Below are 16,662 nucleotides of genomic sequence, written 5' to 3'. Positions count from 1 at the left end.
AGAAGCTGCAATGTTTCACCTTACAAGGTTACTATAGGAGTGCTGCAAACTCTCTTTGTCTCAGTTCCTGTGTTGTCTCTCTTCTTCACACTTGTCTGGGACCTGATCCAGACGAATCGAACCCAGGTGCAATGTCAAGCTGTCATGTTTGTTAGAAACCGGCGAGAGTGTATGTGTGTGTGGTTAGCCTCAGATGCACACCTAATCATGGCATGTCCTTTCTTGCCTCTGCCTCCAGGTTGTCAGGATCCATGGCAGAATGAGGCCACACAAACTCTCTGATCAAAGTGATGCCGTTATGTCTGTTTACTGTATTGATGTCGGCGAAGTCGTCGCTAGACTTGGGATTGATTTGGCTTGAAAATATTTCACCAGCTATTACTGTCGCAGAAATCCGTACTGAATGGTCTGGCTGACCTGCAGGGATTTTAATATATGGACCGCCACACAAAATCTATAATAAAATCTAATCTACTTAAGCCTATTTTAACACATTTATTATATGAGACCCTAGATGTTAATGAGTCTGGCAGGTATCGAGTGAGAAATACTCCAGGCAGACTGTTGAGAAGATTAATACTACTCACCACATTCATTAACTCATAATCCCTTGCTCATCTAAAGTCTGTTTTTTAAAAAGTAATGGAACATTTTGCATTGCAGCTTATTTGATTTTATCACTCACGGAGGAGAGCCAATGTTATTATACAGTGGCCCCTAGAAGTCTTTGGACATTAATATGTGTGTGTATATATATATATATATATATGTGTATATATATATATATATATATATATATATATATATATATATATATGTGTATATATATATATATATATATATATATATATATATATATAGATATATATATATATATATATATGTATATGTGTATAGTTGTTTAGTAAAGAGGATGTATTTGTTCAAGTAAGTTCAACCAATGAAATGTTGCTTCAAAACCTGTACTTGAATGTTATTGGCTCTTGCTACAGTCAGTAACTGAAGGCAAGAAATCAGTCACACACTTAAAAAATGAAGTGAGTGAGCAATTTGTTCACTTCAAATATTTGTTCAGAAATACAGCATGTGTGTACATTTCCCAATTCTGTTTTCCTGCTTCTGCCATGGAATAAAAAAAGCTTAATTATCATTTTTTTTTTAAAATTTATTTTATTAATTGGGTTGGGATACTGTAGCTCATAATCTTGAGTTTATATCTGATCTTTTTTTTTTTTTTACCATTTTCCAGTTTAAAACTTTTCACTTTTAGCTTTTAGCTTTAGTATCTCTAATGAGACTGTAAACTGTAAACCTTTTCACTTTATGAGAAAAATATTGTCAATCACTGCTCACCTTATCACTACTAAATATTCAATCACCCCTCCATTGCTCGTTCATCTCAGAGACTTCCAAATTCATTCTTTCTCTCTTTTAATTACACTCTTTTCCTATTAGACATGTCTGGAGGGCAAGGCCCAAGAGTGCCAAACAGAACAGAACGGGACACATGATGTCCTCTCTCATTCTGTCTAATGTTCTGTCTAATTACAGGAAAGAGCTGATTACTACACCTCTGCTCTATATGCAGAATCCACTAAAAACCTAACCTGAAGACAGTTCTTGTTTCTCTCATAATCGTTTGGATGCACTCTGAGTCAAGAAATTTTAGTTGTCTTTTGATCCCTCAGCGACCTAAACAGAGTTAAACATTACACATTACCGCTGTATGGACCCCATAAACCTGCAACATAACCATAAAATCTAGGACAGAATGTCACCCCCACTGACTTTGTCTGGAGCCATGGAGTGGATAAAGAGGCCAAGACAGACAGGAATGAGCTTATTGGAGCCAGTGAGTCACTAGAGCAGCCAATATAGAGGATTATCTCTGGCCATGACACTGCCCTTGTGTTTTGTGGAAAAAGCTGGTCTTTTCTTGGTCACTTGGGTCTGACTGTAGTCTCACCGTCTCTGTCACAATCATGGGCTCTAGGCTGGTTTTTCTTCAGGACCCGGATTTTACACTGGACATTAAATGGTGGCAACTAAAGTACAAAAATTGTTTACCACACAAAATGTAACAAAAAAAATATCCTTACAATCAAATATTACATTAATTTATATGGGTCCACAAATATAGACCTTTTATTAACCATGCATTATGTAAAAACAAAACAAAAGCTATCCTAGCCTGTGCAAATCGATGGGATATTTGTTGATGTGGCTTCATTTTTGGTCAAAAATGTAAATATTATTATATATAAAATGAACAATAAAATAAAAACAAATACAATCAATATATTTATTTCATTTTGTTTTGTTTAGAATTTCCAGACAGTGTTATTTTAGTTTTATTAATGGTATAGTATTTATTAATATTTTGAACTGGCTTTTATTTTTTTATTTTTTTCAGTTTTTATAGTGATTTTATTTTGTTTAAATTTTGTTTGTATTTTTGTAATGTTTATATTAAGCTTTAATTCATATTTCAGTTTTAGTATGTTTAGTAACAGTTATTCATTATTTCAATTAGTTGCCAATTTTCATTTAAGTTTTTACACTTTTTATTATATTATATTATATTATATTATATTATATTATATTATATTATATTATATTATATTATATTATATTATATTATATTAATGAAAATTATGTAATAATTAATATGTAATAATTATGTAATAATTTGTAAAATCTATTTGTTATTTGTAATATAATTTGTAATTTTTTTGTTATTTGTAATAGTTAATAAAAACAACAATGCCACCAGGTCTATATTCTGTCAGGTTGCAGTTTATATAGCAAGTTGATTTTTTTAATATTTTTTTTTTCTCATTATTATTTTTAACAGATATTCTACGCTTAATCTAGTAACTGCAGAGCAAACTGGCCTCAGAGCTGCTGTAATTCTCAACAGGCAGCCTGTATTGGACTGATGTGCTCTCTGAGCTCTGTCGTGGTGTGCATGCATACTGTACAGTCTGTACTTCATTTAACATGAATCTATATTCTGAGCTCTGGCTGCTCTTGATTCACTCTAGTCCACTGAGAGTTCACTCCAGGGTCTATTTCAAATGTCCCACTTACTGATGGAAGGAGGTGTGCTAGTCTTACCTAAAGGAAATGACAGACCTGTCGTTTGAAAAAAAAAATGGCACACAATAGAGATCCCTGCAACTTTGTAACCTGAAAATGATCAATGAGATGCAAAACATGAAGCTCGACAATATGAATGCCTCATTTTGAAACCAAATCTGTCTTTTTTTTCTGAACTAACAAAGGATTTTTAGTCCTTGAAGTATATTTTGAATGGCTTACCTAATGTTGTTAGATCTCATTCAGGAAAACAGAAGCATGTCACACACTTGAGCAATGAAGAATTCGGCCTTCAATCTAGTCCTGTGCTCTGAGCGCTTGACTGATGTCAGCACACATCCTCCAGCGTGGCACTTTAAGTGTTAGCAGCGTGTTTTGACTGACATACATTTAGAAGGCTGTCAAATGCCTGTCACATCAGACAGCAGACAGGAAATGTGTTCAATGTTTCCTGAGAGTTGATCCAGTAACACACCTGCATCATGAGTCCATCCATTTCCTCCTCATCTTTAAACAGAAAATTAAACTACGTTTATTTAAGCAATAGGAGTGACTCGCCAAACTTATGAGAAGATTGACGCATTAACACATTTGCAGATTGTTCAACTAGATTTATAGATTTCTGGTCCAACTCCGTTCCATGATGGTCTGTGGGTGGTTGCAATAGTTTCTAAGGTTGCTCTTAGGTTGCTAGGATGTTCTGGGTGGATTCATGGTCACTATGCAGTTACTAAGGTGTTCTGAGTGGTTGCCATGGTCTTCTGGATGGATATCAGGGTTGCCATGCAATTGCCAGAGTGTTTTGTGTGGTTTCTATACAGTTTCTAGGGTGTTTGCGTGGTTGCTAGGGTGTTCTGAGTGGTTTCTAGGGTTGTTATGTGGTTGCTAGAGTGTTTTGAGTCAGTGCTATGGTCGTTATGGGGTTGCTAGGGTGTTCTGAGTAAATAGTACAGTCACTATTAGGTTGCTAGGATGTATTGGGTGGATTCTAGGGTTGCTGTGCAGTTGCCTAGGGTGTTCTGAGTGGTTACTAGGGTTGCTATGCAATTTCTAGGGTTTCAGTGTAAGGGTGTTGTGGGCAGATGCTAGGGTTGTTATACAGTTGCAAATGTGGTCTTGGTGCTATGGTCGCTATGTGGTTGCTAATGTGTTGTCTATGAATGCTAGGGTTGCAATGCAGTTGCTAGGGTGTTCTGAGTGGTTCTTGGTGGATGCTAGGGCTGCAAAGTGGTTTCTAGGTTGTTCTGTTTGGTTGCTAGGGTTCTTGCTAGGTGCTTACTTATTGAGTCAAGTAAAAGATGATATTCTGGTCTCGATATGGCTCAGTTCCCGCTTCATTGTAAGTCTACACAATATATATATATATATTTATTTTCAAGGTGAAAAATCACTAGCCTTAGAAAAGATTGCTTAGAAATCATCTCAAAATAAAATAATCTTAGTATAGACCACCAGAAATTAATTATAATTTAAAGGGACGTGACATCAGAAGCAACATGCTAGTACCAATGAATTTTAAAATATAATATTTATATTATTTTTTTATATATAGAATAAAATACTTTTATAATGTTAGATATGACAAAAAGCTGTTAATGACCCTGATAATGGATTTATATTGGTAGTCCAACTAGCTGAATGAATGAACCTCTTTAAAATAGCATTTTAAAGCCCTGTTCACATCCACCCACTAACTAGGTCAATGTTTTTCCTTCTAATACCAGTCAAAGTGATAAACTCTTGTGGCTACAGACATGAGAAACAGTCTGAGAAAAGAAGGGAATGTGCATCATAATCAACAATATCTGGGTTCTTCTTGAACACTAAACCCACACAGCTCTCAGTTTGCAAAAATAGTTTGTGTTGTGATAAAATTATCAAATTGTACTTTGCATTGCTGTCACATGAATTTAAAAGTGTTAAATTCAGTAAGTGTCAAGATATTATAAGCATTATATTGTTGTTTTGTATTTTTAATCCAGTTTTGTATAAAAATGTATTTTTTGGCAGTATGATCAAACAATAAATCAAGATGTTGATGGTAAAACTGATACTGATATTGGTTCATTTTTGCTTTGTGGGTTTTAGTATTCCCTGCAATATTCAGATTTTAGCAAATGTACAAGGTCATCCAAGTTTTGCATGCATATAGAAAATTTAGTACATAATGCAAAAGTATTGTGATGAAATGCTATTCTAAGCACATCTGATTGATATCTTTCTACAGTTTCTCACTCACAAGGTGTCTCTGTCCATGAAACCTCCTGTAAAACAGTCTATTTTCTCAGATTTGGTGCATGCGACACTGACTGATAAGATCAGGACAAGAGATGAACTACAGTTGGATATGTGTTCTCTTTCTGTTAGTTTTAATCTTTTATCTCTCTTTATCTCTCTGTCAACATTTTCCTCTCACTCTGTGAGTCTACAGGGTTTGAATTGCACTACTGACTACCAGATGGATGGCATTTCAGATATAAATTGTGAAAGACATTTTAGGAACTGTACTGAGCATGACTGTATTTTCTTTTTATATGCAATATATCTCTACAGTATATAATATATAATATATATAATATATTATATATATATATATATATATATATATATATATATATATATATCTATATATATATAGATATATATATATATGTATCACCAAAAAACTTACTTCGGCATTTTAAATCTTGATTCTCTTTTTGGAAAATCTTGCTTGATGTTTAGTCTGATCTGATATCCAGTAATCTGCTTTAATCTAAACTGTTCCTTATGTAATATAAGCACATCAAAATCTTATTTTCAGGCGGAAGCGCAACATGAATGCAGGGAACTGAGACGAACCAAAAAAACGAAAACACTAGTCATGGTATCATGTGTTTGTTTTTAAGGACACAAAATACCATTTTTTAGGACGATCCATAGCAGTGCATTATTTTTTGGATGTATCATGGCAGTACCATCACAATCCTAAAAGTGCCTTTGAGTACATCATGTCCTGTAAACGGTTCTGCCACAGAAAAGTAACGAGAAAGCAAGAGCGATTTCTATCTCTAAGTCTGAACAATGCAAAGTATGTGTGGGAGGATGTTTATGTGTGCTCATCTCCATCTAACTGTTTGGATGTGTGAGTGTGTGAGTGAGTGAATGCTGCTCTATATGAGAGAGAATCAGTGGCTGTGTGTCAGGCTGTGTGGGTGTCTGTGTGTGGGATGCTCTCTCCGGCAAAGCTAATGTGAAGTGTTCAGAGAGCTCAAGAGAAGCGCATAGAGCTTTTAATAAACATAGGTAGCCATGCTAATGTCCACTCCCCCATAAATGCCACATTTAAAGCTCTTCTATTCTATTTCAATAGCATCACCTGAATGCCAATTATGTCATTAAGCATCTTGTTTGATCTAAAAACATCCTGCGCATGATGTGCAAAATCCGGCCAGCCATCTATTTCACCCTTCCAATTTTCTGCTTTCATCTTTATCTTTGCGTATCTACGAGTTGCAGAAATCGACAAAGGTATGAGGATGTTTCAGCAAATTAATTCAGCAGTTTAATTAGACTGTTGTTGATAAAGCACTGAGGAGGAATCTGCTGCTACTGATGCAGCTGGTATCTGTCACAGTTAGAGAGGAGTATCACCCTCACTCCCTCCGTCACATTCACTCGTTTTCTCTCCCCCACATTTTTTTTCATTCGCTAGCCTCTTCATTCGTTGGTATCTGGGTGTTATAACGAGGCTTATGTGTGCATTTTGAACTATGTTATTGTTTATTGTTATTTGAGCTTGTTTATATTCAGCTGTTGAAATCACTGTTGAAAATGAAGAACTATTTTTGGAAGGCTAAATGTTTTGAATGGACCTAAAATGTCATGTTTCATGACTTAAACTATGTCATCATTATTACATTGCCTATTTAGAACAAAATTATTTCCTTAGGAGAATCACCTTAAAAGGAGTTCTATGCAAATGATTTCTTTTTTTATTCGGGCCCTTCATAGATAGTGTTTAATTTACTTAAACATATCTAATTAGGAGTAATACGTATTTATATTTAATGAGTCCAACATAAAATTGTGTCATCTATAAGACCTATTTAAACTTGATCAACTAAATTTAGATAGATTTGTGAAAGGGGACGCAGCGCCATAAGATTCCTGTGACAGCAACGCGACTAGACAGATTCATTCAAAAATGACAGCCAATCAGAAGCGCGTGTGGGTGGGCTCTCACTTGTCTACACTCGCAACAAAACTGAAAGGTAGATAATCAAATTCATAAATCATAGAAAATTTTAACATGATTATTATAAATACACACTGATTGACTTACTGAACAAATACTCCCACTTCACTAAACGAGTCGGTGTTTATGAGTCTGAATGAGATTCGCAGTCGCACTAAATGTCTTAATTGTCATATGCAATTACAGTTATGTTATTTAATCAGTAAGACTTTCAGTGACTCATTATGTGTTCATAACACAAAGGGACACTCATTTTTGCCACCTACTGATGCAATGACTCAACGTCCCCACCATAGCAACCCCCAATGCCCCCTAAGCCTTCTACACACTGCATGATTTTAGCAATCTTATGAGAGCATTACAAATCACACTGTGCAACATGGATCTGATAAATTTGGGTACGACATGTAGGCCATGTAAACTGTATGAGGATGAAACTACTAAGTTACTATTGAATATTAAAACGGATTAAGCATGCACTAGTGGTAAACAAAAAGAGCATAATGAATCACAGTTTGGCAGTTGTATTTTTTATGTGTGCTGAAAACTTAAGCAGTTTTAAGTTTTGGCATCATGTCACGTTGATCAACATGCCATTTCATGTTGCTTTTTTATTGGCTGGTCAATAAACATGGGTCGTAGCAGCAAACACACACTGTGATGATCATTCTGAATTTCTGACACTGTCAGAAAATGACCGTAGGATATCTTTGGTCACAAGAATGGGACAATGGCCGTCTTTGAACCTCTCTCTTACAGTACAACATAGGACCACCGTTTAGGAGCCACGATCACAGAAAATCACACATAAGAAAACTTCGGAGTTTTACATTATCAACTCATAAACGTTCAATGAATAAAATTTGACATTCTTTGTATGAGAAGTCCAGGATTGTGCAGGATTGTGCACCAAATCTTTTGACACTGCCAGAATTTCGTCTGAGGTAAAATTTGATTGCAACGGTCATTAATCGGCTAGCTGTCGGTGCACATGTCAAACTAATGATCAAAGTCTACAGATTTTAGTCTAGGATCGGAGGAATCTTTTAGGATTTGCTAAATTTGTCTCAGATAGCAAAATCGTGGCTGTCGTCTTCATTTTTCAAGACAAGCCATGATCCGAATTAATGCTAGAAATTTTTTCTAAGTGCCATAAACTCAGCGTTCTCAGCCGTAGCTCACGGAATTATATTATAAATCCTACTTTTTTAAATTGAATATTAAGCATTAAAATGTTTCTTTGTTACATTTATATTGTAAAACCTTACAAAAAAAAAACAGACTTTCATATTTCAACATCTCAAATAAATAGCTCACGAAAACATATTTAACGATACAATACAAGCCCTAATAATACAAAACCTCCCACATAGACAAATAATATCTGATAATAAAAATGTGGTGTTTGCAGCAGGTGTAGATGGATATAGAAAGACAGTAGATCAATATACACATTAAAGGATTTGAATAAAGCACTTGGTGATGTAGGGAATCATGGGAGATTTATATAATGTCAATGAATCATACAGTGAATCACTGCAAAGGAGATGTGAGATGCAGTGAGTGGAATTGGAGTGAAAAAAGGGATGAAATGGAAGGATGGCAGAAGATAAGAAGGACCAGGATGTTCAAGGAGACTATTTTGTGCAAATAATTAAAAGAGATGCTTAACTTGATTATAAATACTTTATACGTGTTATTACACAATGCATGTTCATAACACGACAGTGCTTTAACACCGTCAGTATGGTAACATATGCATACCACAGAATATCATAACTGGTTTTAATCCTAGAGGTTAAATCCAATCCAATGGTTGTTAATTAGATGAAGGCATGCTGAATTTTTAAATGAAACATATGCATGGATGAATCATTCATAATAAGATACATTTAGAAAATTTGTGAATTCTTCATTTCATGGAAGCTTTCATAAAATTCACTTTCAGCTTTTAAAAACGAACTCTCTTATGAGAAAACCAAGCAACATACTGATGAGTCATCCTGAACTACACAGATTTTTGGCCAATCGAATGCTCTCTAGAGTGAGAATGTCCCACCCACTATTACTATCTGCTACCAATTAGCAAGTAGCAAATCCTGGTTTGTTAATGTGATGAATCTCCAACCCTGATCCTGGAGAGCTACTGTCCAACAGACTTCAAGCCTTCTACACACTGTATGGCTGTCCCAGACAAAAGATTGGCATCGTGAAACAAGCGTGGCGATTTCTGTGATCATGGCTCCTAAACGGTGGCCCCATGTCGTACAGTGAGAGAGGTTCAAAGACGGCCATTGTCACATTCTTGCGACCAAAGATAGCCTATGATCATTTTCTGACAGTGTCAGAAATTCAGCATGATCATTGCATAGTGTGTTTGCCGCTTCGACCCATGTTTACTTACCAGCCAATAAAAATGCAACATGAAATCAACAAGACACGGCATAAAACTGCTTACTTCAAGCTCTTTTCCCTTCCTCTGTAACCTCTTCCACTTTTTTCAGCACACGTTAAAAGTGGCAAACTGTGATTCATCATGCTCTTTTTGTCTACCACGAGCGCATGCTAATGACGTTTCTTTATAGTAACATGCGTCGTAGCCTATGAGTCAATAGGTGTCATCATCATGTCATACCCAAGTTTATCAGATCCATGTCGCAAAGTGTGATTTGCAATGATCTTATAAGATTGCTAAAATTGTGCAGTGTGACTCTGGCTTTAAGTTCCAACCTTACTGGAGCTGAAATCTGCAAGATGGTAGCTCTCCAGGAGCAGGCTTGGAGACCCCTGAACTAAAGCGTAACCTCTTGTTTCAAAAGTAAAAATGCGTAACCCAAACCTGTTTCAAAAGTAAAAATGCCAAAGCAGACAAAACCTGCTCTTAAAGCAACTTTATGGCATCTTTAACATTCTTAGTGATTTTAGATTAGGAATATAGCTGAAATGCAGATGCAAATCACTTCTGAAAATGTCTTAACAGAGGTGTTGCACATTAAAGACAGTAAAAAAAAAGTATAATGTTATTTTTCATTTAACACTGGGGTTATTAAAACTCAGTCCACCAGAACCAGAAATAACTATATTATGGTGTATATATACTGATAAAACTTTCCTGTTTCTGAAAGCATAATCAGCAATCTGTCTGTGTGTCTGACAGAAAGTAGTTCTATAATCTCTCACCTTGTTCAGTCAAGCATGCCAGTCCAGAACTCCCCAGGTTTTTGTTAGACATAAACAACACAAAAAGACCAGAAATAAAGTGCAGCTTCAAACATAAATACATTTACTTTGTGTCCAAGCTCAAAGTGTCTGTAGTTTAATGCTGTAACTAACGGACAGCTCTCTGTGGTGGATGCGGCTTATCGATGGTTGGCCATAGTGCTGGAATTGGAGGGATGAGGCTGTGAAGATCTACATCATCTTCAGTCCAAGGACAACCAATACTGCTGCCATAGATTAATGCCACCTTCTCTCAGGGTTTGAAACATGCAGAACAGGTCATTTCTTTATCAGAGTTGAGCTGAGGAGAGATGGTATCTGGAACCACTGATTTCAAGATATCATTCTCGCTGGCAATTATGTGTTTCACAAGGAAGTTTGCAGCTTCATTAATGTTAATGTTTTCCTAAAATTTAGAGAGAAAGAACATACATGGAACATTTTTAGATGACCAGGTTTCAGATTTTCAGATGTTTGGTTTGATCATTCAGGAATAGATTTGTGTTTGATCGTATCTACCATTGAACCTGATGGGAACAGTAATTAATTAATAAAACCCATGAAAATCCTACTAGATGGAGGTTAATTTAAGACTGATTGGACTCTTCAATAGGGATGAATGGAGAGAGGTCCTGAAATAAATAAATAAATAAATCCCTTTGTAACATCTCTACTGGACTGAATGAGATGGCCTCAATGTTCCAACGGTCCATTATCCCGTTTCCCTCAGCAACTGCTCTGCATGTGAGTAGCAGGTCTAATTAGCATGCAAATATAAATAACCTTGAATCAGAAGCTTTAATTAAGCACTAAAGGCTCTGACAATACAAGTTCTGTCAAGAGATATTTGTTAGACTGCTGTATATCATACCAAAATGTTATGCTTTACCTTAGCAGACGTCTCAAACCAGCCCACAAATCCATTCTCCTTGCAGTACTGGTCCATCTTCAGGCTGTTGTTAGGCAGAAAGTCTCTATTTTGGTCGGACTTATTGGCCAGGAGTACTGTGGCTATACTCTGGCCATTTGAAAGTATTAATTTTGAGTCCAGATCCTCCTTCCATTTGGAGACAGCCTCAAACGTGGTGGGTCTGGTAACATCAAAAACAATGAACGCCCCCATGGCCTCCCGGTAATAAACCCTTGTCATGTTCCCGAACCGCTCCTGACCTCCAGTGCAGATGGAGACGGAGAAAAAAGGTAAAAACAACTGGGAAAAGCATGACGCAACAAGCCAAATGCCACTACCATTCAAAGGTTTGAGGTAGGCAATATTTTATTTTTTTAATAAAAGAAGATTCTTATGCTCACCAAAGCTGCATTTTTTTGGTGAAAAATACAATAAACCAGTAATATTGTAAACTATTATTAAACAATTTAAAATAACTGTTTTCTATTTTAGTTTATTTTAAAAAGGAATCTGCTCCTATGATGCTAAGCTGCATTTTGTCACATGATCCTTTCAGAAATCATTCTTATGTGCTGATTTGGTGCTAAAGAAACATGTCTTATTATCAGTGTTGAAAATAGTTTTACTTTTTAAGGATTCTTTGATGAATAGAAAGTTCAGATGAACAGCATTTAAAAAAAACAACTTTTGTAACATAAATCTTTAGTGACTTTTGATCAATTTAATGTGTTCTTACTGAATTAAAATATTAATTTCTTAAAAAAAAAAAAATAATCACACCACAAACTTTTGAACACTAGTATATGTTGCATGCATAAATTGCTTATATATAGTAAGATATTTTAAGTAGCAGCTCATGGTCTCAAATTCTAAGAAAAAGCCTGTGCCAGGATAAATTTGGCATGATTACATTTAGTAAAATGAATCTACTGGTGAAAAACACATGACTCTTTACAATTCTTTGTGCATGCATAGTGTGAATACAAATTGTTCTGACCAGTATCCACTGCAAACTTTCCTGTTGTTGTTATTCAGTCAAATATGCTTGTTACTACTGATTTTCCCAGCTAATGGCACATTCCATCTGTGTGCCCTTCTCTTGTCAGACTCTGAATGCAGCCACTCATCTGGCCTGCCAGCATTATACAACATTCCCTTGGACAGCTGCTTCTCTCAGTTTGTTCTATTATTTGTTCAAAATTAGAATCAGGAGGTGTGTGTTGATCTCCGTCTGACAGCAGCCTGCTACACACTTGATGGACCAAGAAACGAGAAATGCTGTATCGGTTTTGTTAATCTATATGAGCTTTTGAGATATTGCACAAGTGTTGTACAACGAAATCTGAACGATGCATTAAAATGTAAATCATCAATCAAGTCTAAATGAATCTTGCCATTGCTTAATGTGTTTATGAACAAAATGCAATTTTCAGGTTTGAATAAGAGTTTTTGCTGCCATCACTGACTGACATTTGATGAAGCAGTGGGAAAGGCCCATTACAGAAATTATTACAACTTGGCAAAATGGGCGTGCTTTTGGAGAAAACTATTAGTCACTATCAAGGAAACTGAACTCTGCATGTTTCACTTCATGAAACAGTATGTCAGATGACTTCCTGAGCAGCAAATGAGGAGTTTATGAAGCCCGCGAGGAGTTTGAGAGGATGAGAGTTTAACATAACGCCAGTTATAACAAGGAAAGTATATTAATGATGAAGAACAAACCTAGAATTTGAGCGGTTTAATGACTTACTTCTTTCTTCTGTATTGGTAATTAGTTTTTTTTTTTGTTTTTGTTGTTTGTTGTTTGTGTGCTGTTTTACTGTAAAATTTACCGTAGCTGCGGACTGAGAACTGTAAGTGCTGGAAATACTTACCCGTGGTTTGTTAGGAGATTTCCCCAGTTTCATCGATTTCTTACTTTAGCGCGCGTGCCTGACACGTGAGGAGGACGATACACGGGGACGAGCAAAGGCTTCTTTTTTGCAGAACGAGATGTTAAATTTAGCGACGTTAAACCGTACTAATTTGATATTGACATAGAGCTGCTCTCTTAAGTATTACTGATCTTTACCTTACAAAACAGCCAGCCCTTACGAAAATTAACCATTATTTTATTATAGTAAAAATTATAGTAACCAGTTTTTTTTTTTTTTTTTTACCATTTGTAAATAGCAAAACGGTTAGTGGTTACCCTGATATTTATTTATTTATCAACGTTAAAAACTAGAAGCATGTTGGTGGCTATATTGTAAAGTTCCAAACTGATCTATGTCAACAAAATAATTAATTGTTTGTTTAAACTACTAAAAAAAGTTTTCGTTAATCTTAACAAGGACGGTCACATCAGGGAATTCTCGATTTACACTTATAATAACAATAATAATGTTAAAAATATGTTAATAATATTTTACATAAAACCTTATAAATTATGCCGTCTTAAACAATATTACAAAGAAAAACGATTTTCTTAGTAAATTAATAATGTAGTAAAATTGAAACTTTTAATGATAAAACCAATGCAATGAAATTACTATATATATATATATATATATATATATATATATATATACATACATATATATATATAATTTTTTTTTTTTTTTTTTTTTTTTTTTTTAAGGCATATTTTAACCTATATGGTAAGATAACTTTACAGTGTTTTCCACTGAACTAATATTTTCAGTTTATGTTTTAAGTGTGGTTTGTGGTTAGACACTTGTGGCTAACCTCTCAGCTTTCGTAGTAACTGTAACATTTTGGCTGAATCTATGTTTAACGTGGTGATTGTTTTTAGGCTATAGCCTACATGAATATTTAGTGACTAAATTCCATAAGTTAAGTTATGTTAAAAACAAAGCAATTTTTGCCATCTTGCTTTTCAGCATATTTTTAAATACATGCCGACACAAATATGTCTTGGCTTTGACACACTGCTATAGCCTACTTTCTCTTACCTGCGATGTCCCACAGCTGCAGCCGGATCGTCTCTGAGTCCCAGTTGAGAACTTTGAGCGCAAAATCCACTCCGATGGTCGCTCTGTAGTTAGTGGAGAACGTCTGATGCACATACCGTTTGATGATGCTGGTCTTCCCTACTCCCAAATCACCGATGACAAGGATTTTGTACAAATGCTCTTTCCGATTGTTATGCATCACTGAGGACATTTGTGTGTTTAGAGTTTATCACACTAACTAGTCATCTGTCATTGAACTTAAACTGGCACCGCCCAGGGCGTGGGGTAACTTGTGACCAGCTGTCAGACTAATTCTGTTTGCTCATGTGCACTAAATTTCCTGCCATTCAGAGTTTGTTTACTCATGATGACAGAAAACTATCTATCTATCTATCTATCTATCTATCTATCTATCTATCTATCTATCTATCTATCTATCTATCTATCTGTCTGTCTGTCTGTCTGTCTGTCTGTCTGTCTGTCTGTCTGTCTGTCTGTCTGTCTATCATGTGTATGTACTTTAGCATAAAGAAAGAGAGAAGGAGAGAAGTACAAAAAGGAGAAGAAAGAGGGGGTGGAACTGCATTCCACACTTAATCATGGAAACTGTGAAAATAACACAACCACGCAAACTCCAGTCTTGGAACACAGCATCTCCAAAGACCTCATTTTGTGATTATATCCATGTATTCACACTGAAAAAAACAAAAAAAACAAAACAAAACCAATATATATAATATATTATATATATATATATATATTATATATATATATATATATATATATATATATATAATGTATTTATGATTAAATGATAAAAAAAAAAAAAGAAAGATAAAAAAAACATTTTTGATTAAATCCCCTTTAATAACACTCAGGTAAAACCAATTATTTTTACACACTTTGAAGAGAAATAAAAAAGGCTTATCCACACCATAAATAAAACCTCGAAGTAACAGAAATATTGCAAGCTACATTCGTCCCACTGTCACAAAGCTTAATCCACTATGACCGTCATATTGAACCAGCACAAATAGTTAGTAGAAAAATACATCACACACACAAGGCTGAAATCTACATTCTACGAATGTCTTATCAGAAAAGGCAAAGAGCAAAAAATGCAAAAGACTTTTAGAAAATGTACAAAAGTTCTCAAAAGAACATTAAGCACTTATTTTAGCTAATGGCACTGCTTTGCATGCAAACATGTGACCTTAGTACATTACACCTATTCAAGAAGAATATTGCACATTGATTAAAAGAATAGATGTCTGTTGTTAGGTACAATGTGCATTCCTATTAAGTCTAAACAGTTCAACTTAAATAAGTTCATAAAGTTCATACAAAAATCCTATCTTTAATTGGAGACTTTCTTGTGGTTTATAGGCTTTGTCGATGAAAACTATAATGCCCTGTGTGTAAGAATCATGTCCACAGTGTAATAACAATGCAAATTTTGTTTTTGGCCCATCTTCTGTATGTATGGATTTGGAACAAAAGCCTAAGTGGATTAAAAAAGGAAATTATTTGCAAATGGAATAATTATATTTTTGGAATAGGCCCTGCATTATATATTGCTCTGTGTATAACCTGTTAACTTACATAACTGTTCAAATGTTTGGGGTCAGTAAGTTTTTTTTTTTTTAAGTGTCCCTATTATGCCATTTTCAATATTGCTTTTCATGCAGTGTGTAATGTAGCTGTATGTGAATGTTAACGATCTGCAAAGTTGTAAAGCTGAAAGTGCACGATAAATAAAGTTATTGTCTCCCAAAATAAAGAATCGACTCTGTACAGCTGAAATGAGTCACACTTCTGTGACAGCTACACGTCACTGGGTAACACATTTGCATAATGCACGCCTGTTCCACGTTAGCCGCGAACAACTTGACCCCACCCACAAACACGTCATTCTACTGACGACTGCTTCTCTAATCTCTGGGAGTTCAATGCGGGATTCACAAAACGCTTGCTGTTGAAAGATGGATCAGTATCTTGTTTATTTGGACCAGCTGCTCCACTGCATCACAACCTGTAAGTATGATAAATAATAGATGTTTATATTTTTTATAGAGCATTCAAACTACTGAATTAGGCGTATCGTTTCCGACACCGCTGTATGCCTTAGACCAATCACAACTGTCTAGGCCATTTGACCAATTAGAGCAGAGCAGGCTCACGGAAAGGAGGGGTTTAGAGAGACTGAATCTTTGAACTGCTTCGAACGAATCGTTTGAGAA

General features: G+C 35.3%; 1 protein-coding gene across 1 annotated transcript; it reads right to left on the bottom strand.

Moving 5' to 3' along the window:
* Positions 1 to 8,812: 8,812 nt before the first annotated feature.
* On the bottom strand, positions 8,813 to 15,066 carry LOC109098051 (ras-related protein Rab-38-like). The gene is made up of 3 exons (XM_042765068.1): positions 14,423 to 15,066; positions 11,445 to 11,725; positions 8,813 to 10,961 (listed from the first exon to the last, which is right to left on the bottom strand). The coding sequence occupies exons 1-3, from the start codon at positions 14,631 to 14,633 to the stop codon at positions 10,809 to 10,811; spliced, it is 645 nt and encodes a 214-aa protein (XP_042621002.1). The 5' UTR covers positions 14,634 to 15,066; the 3' UTR covers positions 8,813 to 10,808.
* Positions 15,067 to 16,662: the final 1,596 nt, after the last annotated feature.

The sequence above is a fragment of the Cyprinus carpio genome, chromosome A10, assembly GCF_018340385.1.
Source record: "Cyprinus carpio isolate SPL01 chromosome A10, ASM1834038v1, whole genome shotgun sequence".
Taxonomy (NCBI): Eukaryota; Metazoa; Chordata; class Actinopteri; order Cypriniformes; family Cyprinidae; genus Cyprinus; species Cyprinus carpio.
Note: the sequence above shows the minus strand (reverse complement) of the source record. Positions and strands in the feature narration are given on the sequence as shown.